Source organism: Sorex araneus, chromosome 2 (assembly GCF_027595985.1).
Source record: "Sorex araneus isolate mSorAra2 chromosome 2, mSorAra2.pri, whole genome shotgun sequence".
In the NCBI taxonomy this organism is placed as follows: Eukaryota; Metazoa; Chordata; class Mammalia; order Eulipotyphla; family Soricidae; genus Sorex; species Sorex araneus.
This window is the reverse complement of record NC_073303.1, coordinates 372773108-372787689: the sequence shown is the minus strand read 5'-3', so window position 1 is coordinate 372787689 and position 14582 is coordinate 372773108. Positions and strand designations below refer to the sequence as shown.

At 39.4% G+C, this 14582-nt stretch overlaps 1 protein-coding gene and 1 non-coding gene across 3 annotated transcripts in view; both read left to right on the top strand.

The window, feature by feature from the left end:
- Positions 1-8883, top strand: part of CDH19 (cadherin 19) — a 61695-nt gene extending 52812 nt beyond the window's left edge. For both annotated transcript variants that reach the window (XM_055129000.1, XM_055128999.1), the window contains exon 11: positions 2234-8883. In XM_055129000.1, coding sequence (XP_054984975.1) covers positions 2234-2727 — 494 coding nt within the window. In that variant the 3' untranslated portion in view covers positions 2728-8883. The remainder of the gene's footprint in view (positions 1-2233) is intronic.
- A 1734-nt stretch (positions 8884-10617) lies between these two features.
- LOC129402755 (U5 spliceosomal RNA) lies at positions 10618-10728 on the top strand. The gene has a single exon (XR_008628800.1). It is a non-coding gene; the product is annotated as a U5 spliceosomal RNA (small nuclear RNA).
- The last annotated feature ends 3854 nt before the right edge of the window (positions 10729-14582 follow it).

Genomic DNA, 14582 nt, shown 5'->3' with positions numbered 1-14582 from the left:
CAACCATTTATCTCACACCAATTTAAATTTTATTACCTGATGTAAGCCTAGAGAGTCTCTTACCCGCATGCCTGACTGTCATCCCCGGGTCCCCTCGGAGGGGATGGGCTCCAGCTTCCCTCCCCACCTCGAGCAGAGCTCCCGGTGGCCGAAGACCACGAAACCTAGCCATAGCCATGCCCGAGGCCCCTCTCCACACGTTCGGACAAGCCTCTCGCATGAAGGTACCGGCAGAGGAACCCAGGTGTGTGTAATCCCATCAACGGCCAACATCCAGAGACTTAAAAGCAAGCTCTCAGAAGATATCTTATAACCTACTTCACCCTCTGGTAGAAACTAGCAAGCTACCGAGAGTTTCCTGCCCACATGGAACAGCCTCACAAGCTCCCCATGGTGTATTCATATGCCAAAGCCAGTAACCAGCGGGATCTCATTCCCCTGACCCTGAAAGAGCCTCCAATGCGGCATCGCTGGGAAGGCCGAGTAGAGAGAGGCTTCTAAGATCTCAGGGATAGGATGAATGGAGAGGTTGCTGAGACACTAGAGAAATTTGACAATCAATGGGATGATGATGATGATGATGATGATGATGATGATGATGATGATGAGGAGGAGGAGGAGGAGGAGGAGGAGGAGGAGGAGGAGGAGGAGGAGGAGGAGGAGTGTAAGCCTGGTATCCTTACTTAATCCAAGACCACTATTTGAATATATCTAAATATATTTTATAAATGATGTTATCTACTGTGGGCTGCAGCAGTAGCACACACGACCTTGATGCAACTGACCCAGGTTCGATACCTCCACCCTTCTCGGAGAGCCCAGCAAGCTACCGAGAGTATCTTGCCTGCACGGCAGAGCCTGGCAAACTACCTGGGGTGTATTCAATATGCCAAAAACAGTAAGAACAAGTCTCACGTCAGAGACGTACTGGTGCCCGCTCAAGCAAATCAATGAGCAACGGGATGACAGTGAGAGTGACAGTTATCTACTGTATTTTTCTGTGGTAATCTTAATAGCATTGATTCATGTTTATTTCAAATTCTATATGTAAAGTTCTGAAAAGTTCCATATAATAGGTGAAGAATGACCCAGCAATCTTTCTCACGCACAAAGTGTAAATATAAATATAAAAAGTGTTGTGAAATGTGTCTTTCTCTATGAAAATCATCTTACTAACAATATATATTGCTTGTAGACATGCTAGTGTTAGAATTCAAATACCCGAGAATTTGAAATTTCAAATGAATATGGACGGCACACATTTTTGAAACATCTTTCTGATCTTTAACACTAGTTTTTGGTTTCTCAGTTTTGTGTCTCTGGTCATGTGAATTGACATCTCTGTGTGTCAGAGTCCCTCTTTTTAAATGTAGCACTGTAGCACTATTCTCCCGTTGTTCATCGACTTGCTGGGTCGGTCACCAGTAGCGTCTCCACTGTGAGACTTGTTGTTACTGTTTTTGGCATATCGAATACACCACGGGTAGCTTGCCAGGCTCTGCCAAGCGACAAGATACTCTGGATAGCTTGCCTGGCTCTCAGAGAGGGACTGAGGAATCTAACCAGGATTGGCCACGCAAGGCAAACACCCTACCTGCTGTGCTATGTCATGACAATGAAAACAGTGAGCCCAAACTTCTTTTAAATACCTGGTACTTCTGCTTGCATCCTTTGTAGCAAATTGACATTAACTTAGAAAATAGCGATGCACAGACTCTCTCTCTCTGGGGAAGACGGTGCAGGTCTGTGTGCTTAACTGTCTGTTGATGTGATTCATTGGTTACTAAGACCAGTATTATACATGCAGATTAGAAAACGTTCCCTTCCTCTCCTTTGTTCTACTTCCAAGACACATGAACATCAAATTTCAGATTTGAACTTTATTATTATCATCAAAAATGGCTCATCAGGTATTTTATTTTCTTTCTCCTCTGAACCATCACCAAGAGAGATGGTCATATTTGCTTCTTCTGTCATTCCTCAATTCCCTTTTAAATTTTCCCTGGCAAATATATATCTTGTCTAATAGATAGGGAGCTTCGGTCTTTAGTCTGGTAGCACAAGCCAAGATGGCAAACATCCTAAGAAACTATTATGATACCAGCAGATGGTATTCGGCCGTAATGTCACGATAGACGCGCATCCCTGTTTTTGTTTTTGTTTTTGTTTTTTCTCTCTCAAGTCTACCCCTCACCCTGTGCTCATGCCGGTTCTGCTGTGTTTTCTTGCTCAGGCTTTGTCCTCTTCATCTTATTTCTCAAACAACGCGGGAAACAGACTCTGTGCCCGGAGAGAGCTGAGGATTTCAGAGAGAACATATTCCGGTACGACGACGAGGGCGGTGGGGAGGAGGACACCGACGCCTTTGACATCCTGGAGCTGAGAAGCAGGGCCGTCCTGCGCCAGCCCAGGGGTCGGAAAAGCGCGGGCGAGGAGATCCGGAGCCGGTACCGGGAGTCCCTGCAGCTGGGCCCCGACCCCGCCGAGTTCCGCCAGTTCATCCGGGAGAAGCTCCACGAGGCCAACACGGACCCCTGGGCGCCGCCCTTCGACTCCCTGCAGACCTACGCCTTCGAGGGCACCGGCTCCCCGGCGGGCTCCCTGAGCTCCCTGGACTCCGCAGTCTCCGATCAGGAGGAGAATTTTGATTACCTGAACGAGCTGGGACCTCGCTTCCGGAGGCTGGCGAGCCTGTTCGGGTCCACCGTGCAGGCCCACTACTACTGATGCCGTCAGTAGTAGTGCAGAGTGGAAGATGCTCGGCTGGTGCAGAGGGAAGATGCTCTGCTGGTGCAGAGGGGAGATGCTGGAGCCTTGGCCGCGGGCGCCCTCCTGCTGCAGTCCCTTCTGGGCTCTCCCAGCAGCACCAGCATCCCGGAGGGTGGACTTCCAGCTTTCCCGTTTGCTTCCGAGATGCCGAGCGCCGATTCTTAGAAGCCAATCCCTGTAACTCTAGCATATGTCTCAACCGTTCCCCTAGGGTAGATGCTTACATGTGTTTATATATGTGTATATATAAAATATATATCAATGTACATATAGATTGATACCATACATGCAATTTCTCACTTCTAATGTTTCTAAACAGAAGGACTGAATGTGATCCTTATATTATTTCATTTTCCAGATCTTTTTTTTAATCTTAAAACGTAGGAGTTTGAAGTATGATATATATGAAGTACCAATACTCTACGTAGATAAAGAGAAGAAGCTGGGTGATTACAAGAAGCTTAAAAAAAATAAATAACCCAACTATTCTGGCCAGAGTGATAGTATCAACCCGCAGAGTGTTTGCTTTGCGTGGATGTATCCCTAGCATTCCATGTAATCCCATGAGCATCACCAGAGTAATTCCTGAGTACAGAGTCAGGAGTAATCCTGAGCATCGTCTGGTGTGTCCCCAAACAGCAAAAAACAAATAAATGAACAAACAGAAACCAAACTATGCCATTTCTATAAATAGTCAAGTTTTTGAGATTCTGCAATTTACCTTAGTTTGATCACATAAAATTATTGTCGAGACCATCCCTTGAAATCATTTCATATTTAGACAGATACTAGGCGTGTGTAAATTAATCCAAGGAAGTATAAATGTATTGTTTTTATTCACAGTTTTAGAAAATGGGACATAAAATAAGTTTAGAAGTTTTCATAAATTATTTTTATATGTAACCCAAATATATTTTATCATGTCACAATATAATGACAAAATCATGTCAACATTTACTCATTAAACTTTTATGGAAATGGTGGAAGCATACAACATTTTAAGTGGATTTACATTACTCTTGAAAGCCTTGCCAATAAATGTGGGGGATGCTGGATTCAAACTTGAATTCATATTAATTCTGAATATTATGAAGAGATACACAGTTAAGAGGCCAAGTGTAAAAAAGATCAAATTCACAGATTTTTGAATTTTTTAAAACAGGGTTTAGAATGAAACTATTTCCTGAGTGTCCCTTTTTTTTTTCTTAAGGGATATAAAATCAGGTGCAGTCCTTACTGTGATTAAAATACTATGGAGGAAATATGCTAAGCTACTGGACAAAAAGCTTTATTGTAATGTGAGGTAATAAAATAATAAAACACTTTTCATCATAATTGTAATTTAAGAATGATCATGATTATTGTCTCCAAAGCAAAGTGAAATTAAATATTTATAGTGTGGCTGACAAAGCCCAGTCGTAAGACACTTGCCGTGCATGTCTGGGGCTTGTGGTTTAATCTCCAGCACCATTAACACAATTTCCCAAATTTATAGTTTGAACAAAAGGAACATAGGTAATACAAGAGTCTCAAATTACTAAATATATGTATACATATACAATATTTAAAAATCATAGCTAGTGAAATGAGCTGAGCTAAACTGATCATATCTATTAAACCAAGTCTTGAATAATTTCCAGCTGCAGTAATTGAATGGTTATGGTATTATTTTCATTGTACTTATGATGTAAACATTTGATCCCATGGGCTAGAAGAACATTGTTTCCATCATTGTCAAGCAGGTACCGTGATGATGGTGACACAGACACCATCACTTTATAAGGGACTGGGAAAATCTGTCTTGAAACACAAGGATTTGGAAAGTTACTCTGAGTAAACGAGAGGAAATAAGCCAGGGTAAATATTTATGCGCACTTATTATAAGTACTTAGGGAAGAATAAAAGTACATAATACATTTAATTGTAGAATAAAAACTTTAAGTGCTAAAGAAATATGTGGGCTGAAGTGACATTTGTTTTATTGTATTTACATAAAATTTGAAACTTGAAAAAATCTTGTGAATTAGTCCATGATGTATCATTCCTAGTGTAAGAAAAATTGTTCTGTGTTATTGTGGGTAAAGAACTGGAAAGTTTGATAAACAACTGAGGAAATAATTATTGAAAAATGGAGAAAAGGAACTACAACCTTTTGGGGATCTTAATCAATTCTGCTGAATAAGAAAGCATTACTAAAAAACTTTGGGGCTGAGAGATGAAACAGCTGGGAGAGTATTTGTCCTACTGAGCTGATCTGGGTTCAATCCCTGGCATCCCATATGGCCCCTGAGTACAGTCAGGAATAGTTCCTGAGTGCAGAGCCAGGAGTAACCCTTGAGCAATGAGGAGTGTAGCCACCCCAAAACAAAACAAAAACAAAATAAAATAAAACTCTCAAATGTGGATACCTATCCTCTTAAAAGAACATTATTGCAATGTATCTACATTAACAGGTTTAAAGTTTGTATCCTATGGCTTTAAGCAAAAGCATTATAATGTATTCTGGTTTAGTTAGTGAGTGATATGATAGTAAAACAGTGTATGTGGGAAAGACTAGCATACATAGTAGCTTAATCTTTTAAGCAATATCAGAAAATACTCTCAAAGCTAACAGAAAAGCTGCAATTTCCTAGAAATGATATTTGCTGTTATTTCAATTACAGTTTTAGTGTTTTGCTAGTCGAAGAGATATCACAAGAACACAGCTGTATTCTAACCTACAACGTGACATTGAGATCTCATTTTTGTAAATTTTAATAAAGGCTAAACCAATGCAAGTATTTATGAAAATAGCACAGTTTCACATTAATACCTGTGGTGCTTAAATATCACCCTGCACTAACTCAGATTTACGTGTAAGTCTTAAATAACCGGTGGTTGAGATGAGGAAATATTTAAAGTCTTTTATAGGATACAGAAAATGTTCATAATAATAGTTTGTCACTCAGATGAAGGTCTTGCACCTCACAGATCAGAGTGAATTAGTCCACTTGTACTGAAATAACTGTAAACTTAGTCAAATTGCTAAAGTTTACTGATCTGAGTTTGCAATCTTGTAAAGTGAGGTCCAGTCGCCCTAGTTCTTGCCATAGCTGTGAAGAACATGTGAAACAGACAGCATCAAGCACCCCCTGAACCCCAACACATCATCCTTTCGTTGGAGTGGCTGGAACTGAAGAGCTTCCGTTCCCAGACCTGAGTGAGCATATGGTCCTTGATACATCCAAGATGCAGCAACTTCTGAACCCCAGTGCATGCGGTCAAACAAGAAATTTGTTTCAGTCCTCGATCTCACTTGCACCCCTCTGAACTCCTCTAATCTGGTAGTCTGGGCTAGAAGTAATCTTCATTTGTGCGTTGCTATTTTTCATTCCCTTTTTTCACTCATGCCTGTAATCATTTGTGATTTTCTTGGAAAGACCAGCCTGGTCACTAGCCCTGCTAAGATCATGGTTCTGTCTTGTTTATTATGGAGTCACTCAGGTACCTTACATCATAGATAACTGATTATAAGTGACTCATCATTGTCTCTATTCTTTATTATAATATAATATGGAAATTGTATCCTCTGACTTTTATTGTCTGAAATAGTTTCTCGCACGGAGGAAACGGCCAGTATTTCTCAAACAAATGTGAGGATGAATCCCTTACATCTTTTCCTTAATATGCATTGAAGCTATGTTAACTCTTAATTTTAATAAGGAATTATGGCATTTTTGAAAATGTACGAGTATTGGATGGTTCTTGGGTACATATTTTTTCAAAATCTTTGCAGAATTTATATGAAACTGGTATTTCATTTATTTTGATTTCTACTATTCCATCAAAATGGATACGTGGGGAGTTTCTGTAGAAAATTCTTATATGAATGAGCTCCCATGACATGGGATGGCAGCAACAATTCTTGCATCACATTTTGGTGTCCGACTTGGAAAAGAGATTCACTGTCCTCTTGGAGGGCTGCTTCGAACCTGCAGGTTGCTTCATGTTTTCATGTGATATAATCAGGGAATTTGGTTAGAAATACGTGGAAGCCTGGGAGACCTCAAAAAGACAGATGGACAAAGGAAGCCTGTGACCTTGTACATATCCAATTATGTGTCTCTATCCATCATCTAGCTCTGCCTCTCTCTATTCATCTATCCATTCTCTATCTAGAGGAACTGGGATATGTTGGAGAAAGACTAGCAAATCACCAAGTCGACTCTTGGTGGGGTCAGTTGTAATCTGCCGCTGCCTTTTCCCCTCAAGAGAGCTCTGAGGATGAGAGATTGATTTGTCTGAGAGAGAGACAGACAGAGACAGAGATAGAGAGACAGAGACAGACAGAGAGAGGGATGCACTGGAGCAAAATGGCTTTCTAGCCTCTGGCAAGGCAAAGCATTGCCCTAGGTTAAGGGACTGCAGCTGCAAAATCCTGCACAGAACGCTGGAACTGTGAAGGAATTTTATCAGCCTTCCAAAGAGTAGGTCACTCATGTTAAGGAACAAGAACCCCAAGTAAGTGTTAAACTGCCTCTAAATAGCTTATCCATGTTGGATAGAGTTCCAACAGCTAAACCCTGGCATCACAGAAGACGCTGGCTGTGAAATGACGCTCATCTCTCGTCTACCCAGACACCACATCCAGAAGAGCACAGGGCAGAGGAAGAGAGAAGCCCTTGGCCTCCTCCATAAGGTTGGCGTCTCTGGCAAATATCTTTTTAATGGTTGACAGTGACCAGGTTTTGTCACTTTGGTCAGAAAGATCAATGCAAATGTAAAATGGCCAAAAATAAAGTTTCTAACAGTTTCTTCAAGTTACAAATTAAGCAATAAACTGGATACACCAGTGTATCAAATTAATTTTACAGTTCCTGAGGTTCAAGTTATTTAAATAGAATATCTTTATGTAAACCATTTACAAAATACAGACTGAAAATTGATAGTGTTCTGGCATTTTTTAAAATATATTGAAATAGTTATACTGGTTTCATGTTCTTCTTTCATTTTATATTAATTTAATATTTAAGATGTGTTATGCTCCATTTTTTTGCAGGGTTAAGTGATTTATCTCAGTTAAATAAGACCAGACAGGCAAAGTATCATACATCTAGTCTTACATGGAAATACAACATTATAGTGTTGTGTTTTGAAAAAAGAATGAAGATGATGATGGAATTCAAGTGGTCACCTCACCTGCATGTAAGAGAATAAGTACATTTTCAATCATTTCCCAGATGTGACCATTTTTTCATATAAACTTAGGAAAATTATTTTTTAAATGATGGTAGCTTCATAGATACAATGAAATTATAGATAATATAAAATTATTAAACTCTAGAAATTCACTGAAATATGTGTGTAAAGAATGAACAGTTCAAAACGGTTAAACAAGATATTCTAACTGCTATTATTATTAACATCAGGGGTAACATTATAGCACTGTCGTCCAGTTGTTCATCGATTTGCTCTAGCGGACACCAGTAACGTCTCCATTGTGAGACTTGTTGTTACTGTTTTTGGCATATCGAATACACCACAGTGAGCTTGCCAGGCTCTGCCTTGCGGGCAGGATACTCTCAGTAGCTTGTGGGCTATCCAAAATGGATGGAGGAATCGAACCCGGGCCAGCAGGCAATAAACTTATATTATTAATTTATCAGTGGTGCTTTTAAATTGTATTTCTTACTCATGTGGACAAGAAGAAACTAAATTGATTTAGGACAACAGTTAGCTTGCTATTCTAAGTGTCCACTTTGACCCCCAGCAGGAAGGATGTAATAATTTTAATAACTCAATAATAATATTGAATTATACAAAAGCAAAAGATGATTTCTCAAGTATACATCAACTATGAGATATCTTTGATGAAATACAGTCACTTGTGATCTTTAGTTTGAGGAAAAATGATATTAAACAATAATCCTATTTTGTGTCAATGTTTTCTGGGCATAGATATTTTCTGGAGGAAGACTTGGGCTATACCTGGCAGTGCTTAGAACATACTTCTTGAGGCTCTGCATTCAGGGATAAGACTTTGTGGGGCCCTGGGGCCCATATGCACTCCAGGGATTGAATCCTAGTTGGTGATGTGCAAAGCAAACATCCTACATACTGTACTACTATCTTGTCTCTGCAGCTTTAATATATATATATGTGTATATATATATATATGTGTGTGTGTGTATAAATTATCAATAAATGCCTTCTTTGCTCACTTTATAACTAATGAGGAAAAATATTGCAAAATATTTCTGTTACATTAGATCTATCTGGAAGAAATTTGCTGACTTTGATAAAAAGTTTTCAAGCCTATTGTCACTCCAAACAACCCATATCCATAAATCTAACATTCATGTTTAAAATTTGTAATGAAACTACAAAACAGTTTGTTGGTATCACCTCTGACAGTATGAAGTGAGATGCGGCACCCTCGGCTGCCAATAGCTGGTCTCCTCATGTGTCTTTAAAGCAAGCACTAAGTTCATGTGTCCATATGTTCTCTGACTAGAACATTTTCAACATATATTTTACTTTTATAAAATCTCAGAGATCAGGGAAGCTCTAGGCAATTGTCCAATTATACCAACACCTCTGTTTTCAGATACATCCTATTCTTCAGAAGGATCTCAACATTATTCTGGAAGCTTCCTCTGCAGAGTAAATGATCATTTTTAGCTCCCTTTAAAACTTGACACATAACTGCTATGAAACTTATGGAGAGATATTTTTACCCAGTTGTTTGAAAATGTTCTAAGCTTTACTAATCGTACAGATAAAATCAGAAGTTGACACATCGTCTAGTGCAATATTCGTCCTAACTACTAATATCACACATTGTTAAAATAGCTTATCCAAATAACAGTGTGTTAGAGTTCAAATTTCTGTCCTTATAAAATCCCACTTACAGTCATGTTACTTTCTTTTTCCCTACATAAATACCTACTATGAAAATTAATACCATGGGACAAGTCAGGAAAATTTGTGAAAGGTGAAAATTCTTCATAGGGTTCAAACTTGTGTTCACTTATCACCAGTTAATAAGTGACCCAAAAGGCAGATTTTACCCGTTGGTGTCTTCTGCAGAGCATCTCCATGCTTAGTGCTTAATGATAAACGCTGAATAGGATGGATAGTGGTGGCGTGAGTGACCACAGGCCCCCAGGGGGTCCCAGGCTCAGACACTTAATGGAGTGTTCCCTGCAAAAGGCAGAGTCACTGCCACCCAGTGGGTGCCACTGAGTTAGTTCCACTGCTGGACAAGCTTCCCACATATCTGAACCCATGGAACAGAATGGATTTCATCTCCTTTTTTCAATTTTTTTTTTTATTCAGGTGCCATGGTTTACAAAACTGTTCATGATTGCTTCATTCACACACCCTTTCAACAGCATACCGACACTCAGAGCATCTACTTCCCTCAACCAATGTCCTACCTGGGTCTTCTTTTTTATAATTAGGGGGGACGCAAGCCTGGTAGTATGCTGGGACCACTCCAGCAGGGCTTGGGGGAACAGTATGAGGTTCCAGGGCTAAAATCTGGGTCAATCATATGCAAAGCAATTGCCTTACCCACTATCCTAATTCCCACTCCACAGACGGTCCCTTCTTCCTACCCTTCACTCCCTCCCCCTCAACTCACTTTTGTGGACCCACTCTGATTCTGTCATCTTTTCATTACTGTGATAGGCTTATATTCCACATAGCAGAACAGTATGCGTCCAAGTCCTTTTTAGAATGCTGTCTTTTCTTTTGTAAATGCTTATTTTTAAGAGGAAAAATAAATATTATCTCAGTCAACCTTCTCTTCTATAACAAAGCTATTAATCTTATTTTCAGAATACAAACTAAGCTAAAGAAAAACTGATACTTTGGTTTCTTTTCAGAACTTATAAATCTTTCACTTTTTATTTAAGATTTCTGTGGAGAGGAGCAGGTTTTTATAAACAAATTTTTAATGCCTTGCTCTCGCAATAATAAAACTTAAAAAAATAAAGAAAAACTAAGTGCTTAAGACCATAATACACTAAATAGTATGGAACTATTTGGATGTTTTTCAGTGTGTATGTTAGAAATTAAGACCCAGGCACGTTGGTGTGAGAGTCATGACTTTTATGCATTCAAACTTGCTCTTTCTGTATTCCTGTCCCCCCCCCTTATTTATTGGGCTCCAGTGATATTTCATGTCTAATAATTCTTTTGCTTTTGCTATTTAAATTATATATTATTTATATGGGCTGGAGCAATAGCACAGTGAGTAGGCCATTTGCCTTGCAAGAGGCCAATCCCGGTTCAATGACTCCATCCCTCTCGGAGAGCCCGGCAAGCTACCAACAATATCCTGCCCACACTGCAGAGCCTGGCAAGCTACCCACGGCAAATTTGATATGCCAAAAACAGTAACAACAAGTCTCACAATGGAGACGTTACTGGTGCCTGCTTGATCAAATTGATGAACAGTGGGAAGGCAAGTCTACAGTGCTACATTAATTATATGTACACATAAGATCACTATATCACTATCACCCCATTGCTCATCGATTTGCTTGAGCAGGCACAGTAACGTCTCCATTGTAAGACATGTTACTGTTTTTGGCATATTGAATACACCTCAGGTAGTTTGCCAGGGGCAGAGGAATCAAACCCTGGTTGGCCACATGCAAGGCAAACTCTCTACTCACTGTGCTATCACTCCAGCCCTCATATTTATTCACTAAAAGAGAATCAGAGGGGATGGAAAGATAGGACAGCACGTGGGGAGATTTCCTTGCACCTGGCCAACACGGGTTTGATCTCATGCACCCCATAGGGTCCCCAATCCTGGTCAATATTAATCCCAGAGTGCAGAGCCAGGAATATAGGATGAATAGCAGATAAATATTCCCTCTTCCAAATATCCACTTTGTAATATTGTGACTAACACTGAGTTTCTAACAAAACTAAGTGACAAACGTTTATCTTTCCCCATCAATTTCATATATCAGGCAAAGCATAAGGTCCATGTCATTCACAGAAAATTGTTATATATAATGTCCCTGAACACTCAGAGAAACATTATCAGTTCAATCAAATCATAAAACACAATATTTTTGCATATTTTTATTTTAATTTAATTTTTAACTTCCACATAAATATTCAGATGTAGTGTTGATTTTCAGGTTAAAATAAAAAAGTACAGTCCTGGTTGGTGTCACAATTAAATTCTTAAAATTTTATAAATCATGTTTCCTGCAATCTAAACATCAATAATATACAAATATTTAAATGTTCAAAAGCTTAACTTACACAAAATATGATTTTGTTAGACCCTTGCAGTGAACGATCACTTTGTTTTCAGACAGGACAAAAGCAAGCTATTTTAAGCCAGTAATTAAAGCCACCAGAGTCAGACCTTGGGACACGGCAGTCACCGTGGTCCCTGACCACAGAACCGGGAGTAAGTCCTGAGTCCTGCACACCAAGCTCTCCACACACCGAAAATAAAACAACGAGTCCTGGAAAGTGTCAGCATTTTAATAAAAATGTCAGCATTTTAATAAAAATGATCTTTAACATTCTTGGTAAGCAGATTCACTATCAAACATAACAGTAAAAGAACTACATTAAAAAAGAAAAAGGTTTTGGGCTGGAGCCATGACATAGCGGCAGGGCGTTTGCCTTGCACTCAGCTGACCCGGGTTGTTTCCCAGCATCCCATATTGGTTCCCCCAGCACCGCCAGGAGTATTTCCTGAGTGCAGAAACAGGAGTAACCCCTGAGCATCGCCAGGTGTGACCCCAAAAGCCAAAAAATATATATATTCATGACTCTTTTCCACCTGAAATACATTTCTTTTTGCTTTCCTTTTTCTGGGGGTGGGTTATACCAAGCTGTGCCCAGAGCTTGGTCCAGGATCACTCCTGGGGGGCTCAGGAGACCATCTGTGGTGTTGGGAATAGAGTCCAGGTTGGTCGCCTTCTGTACTATCTGTCCGGCCCATTCACCTGAAAATTTTTCATATAACTTCTAGTATATAAGTGAGGTATTAAAGCTTTTACTAATAATAAATCACAAGTTATTTTTAAAGAAAAATTTGCAACCGCCACTTTGATTTTTATGGCACCTCCCTTCTACCCCTGCCCCCTGCACTTGGGGTTGAGATCCACAGTTTAAGGAGTAAGGCTCTAGAGTATATTGGCTAGATTGGTAGTTACTGTCCAGGTGTCAGATTATGTGGCTTCATTATTTTATTTTACTTTTTTGTAGCCTGGGTTCAATTTCCAGCAACCCATACGGTCCCCCGAGCACTGCCAGGAGTAATTCCTGAGTGCATGAACCAGGAATAACCAGAAATAACACCTGAGCATCACTGGGTGTGACCCAAAAAGAGAAAGAAAGGAAAGAAAGAAAGAAAGAAAGAAAGAAAGAAAGAAAGAAAGAAAGAAAGAAAGAAAGAAAGAAAGAAAGAAGGAAGGAAGGAAGGAAAGAAAGAAAGGAAGGAAGGAAGGAAGAAAGAAAGAGGGAGAGAAAGAGGGAGAGAGAGAGAGAAAGAAAGAGAGAGAGAAAAAAGAGAGAGAGGGGCCGGAGCGATAGCACAGCGGGTAGGGCATTTGCCTTGCACGCGGCCGACCCGGGTTCGATCCCTGGCATCCCATATGGTCCCCCAAGCACTGCCAGGAGCAGTTCCTGAGTGCAGAGTCAGGAGTAACCCCTGAGCATTGCTGGGTGTGACCCAAAAAGCAAAAAAAAAAGAGAGAGAGAAAGAGAGAAAAAGAGAGAGAGAAAGAGAAAAAAAAGAGAGAGAGAGAAAAGAGAGAGAAAGAAAGAGAAAGAGAAAGAAAGAGAGAGAGAAAGAAAGAAAGAAAGAATGAAAGAAAGAAAGAAAGAAAGAAAGAAAGAAAGAAAGAAAGAAAGAAAGAAAGAAAGAAAGAAGAGAGAGAATAAAGAGAGTTCTGAGAGAAAAAAGAGAAAGAAAGAGAGAAAAGGAGAGAGAGAAAGAAAGAAAGAAAGAAAGAAAGAAAGAAAGAAAGAAAGAAAGAAAGAAAGAAAGAAAGAAAGAAAGAAAGAGAGAGAGAGAGAAAGAAAGAAAGAAAGAAAGAAAGAAAGAAAGAAAAGAAAGAAAGAAAGAAAGAAAGAAAGAAAGAAAGGAAGGAAGGAAGGAAGGAAAGAAAGAAGAAAGAAAGAAAGAAAGAAAGAAAGAAAGAAAGAAAGAAAGAAAGAAAGAAAGAAAGAAAGAAAGAAAGAGAAAGAAAGAGAAAGAAAGAGAAAGAAAGAGAAAGAAGGAAGAAGGAAGGAAGGAAGGAAGGAAGGAAGGAAGGAAGGAAGGAAGGAAGGAAGAGAAGGAAGGAAGGGAGAGAGAAAGAAAGAAAGAAAGAAAGAAAGAAAGAAGAAAGAAAGAAAGAAAGAAAGAAAGAAAGAAAGAGAGAAAGAAAAAAGAAAGAAAGAAGAAAGAAAGAAAGAAGAAAGAAAGAAAGAAAGAAAGAAAGAAAGAAAGAAAGAAAGAAAGAAAGAAAGAGAGAAAGAAAGAAAGAAAGCAGAGAAAGAGAGAAAGAAAGAAAGAGAGAGAGAAGAAAGAGGGAGAGAAGAGAGAAAAGAACGAGAGAAAGAAAGAAAGAAAGAAAGAAGAAAGAAAGAAAGAAAGAAAGAAAGAAAGAAAGAAAGAAAGAAAGAAAGAAAGAAAGAAAGAAAGAAAGAAAGAAAGAAAGAAAAGAAAGAAGAAAGAAAGAAAGAAAGAAAATATACTCAGTTCTTAGACTAAAATGTGTCCAGGGGGGAATGAGGGATTGTGCTGAGGGGGGCGGGGCGTCTTGCCAGCTGACCCGGATTTGATCCCCATATTTTCGTGACTCTGA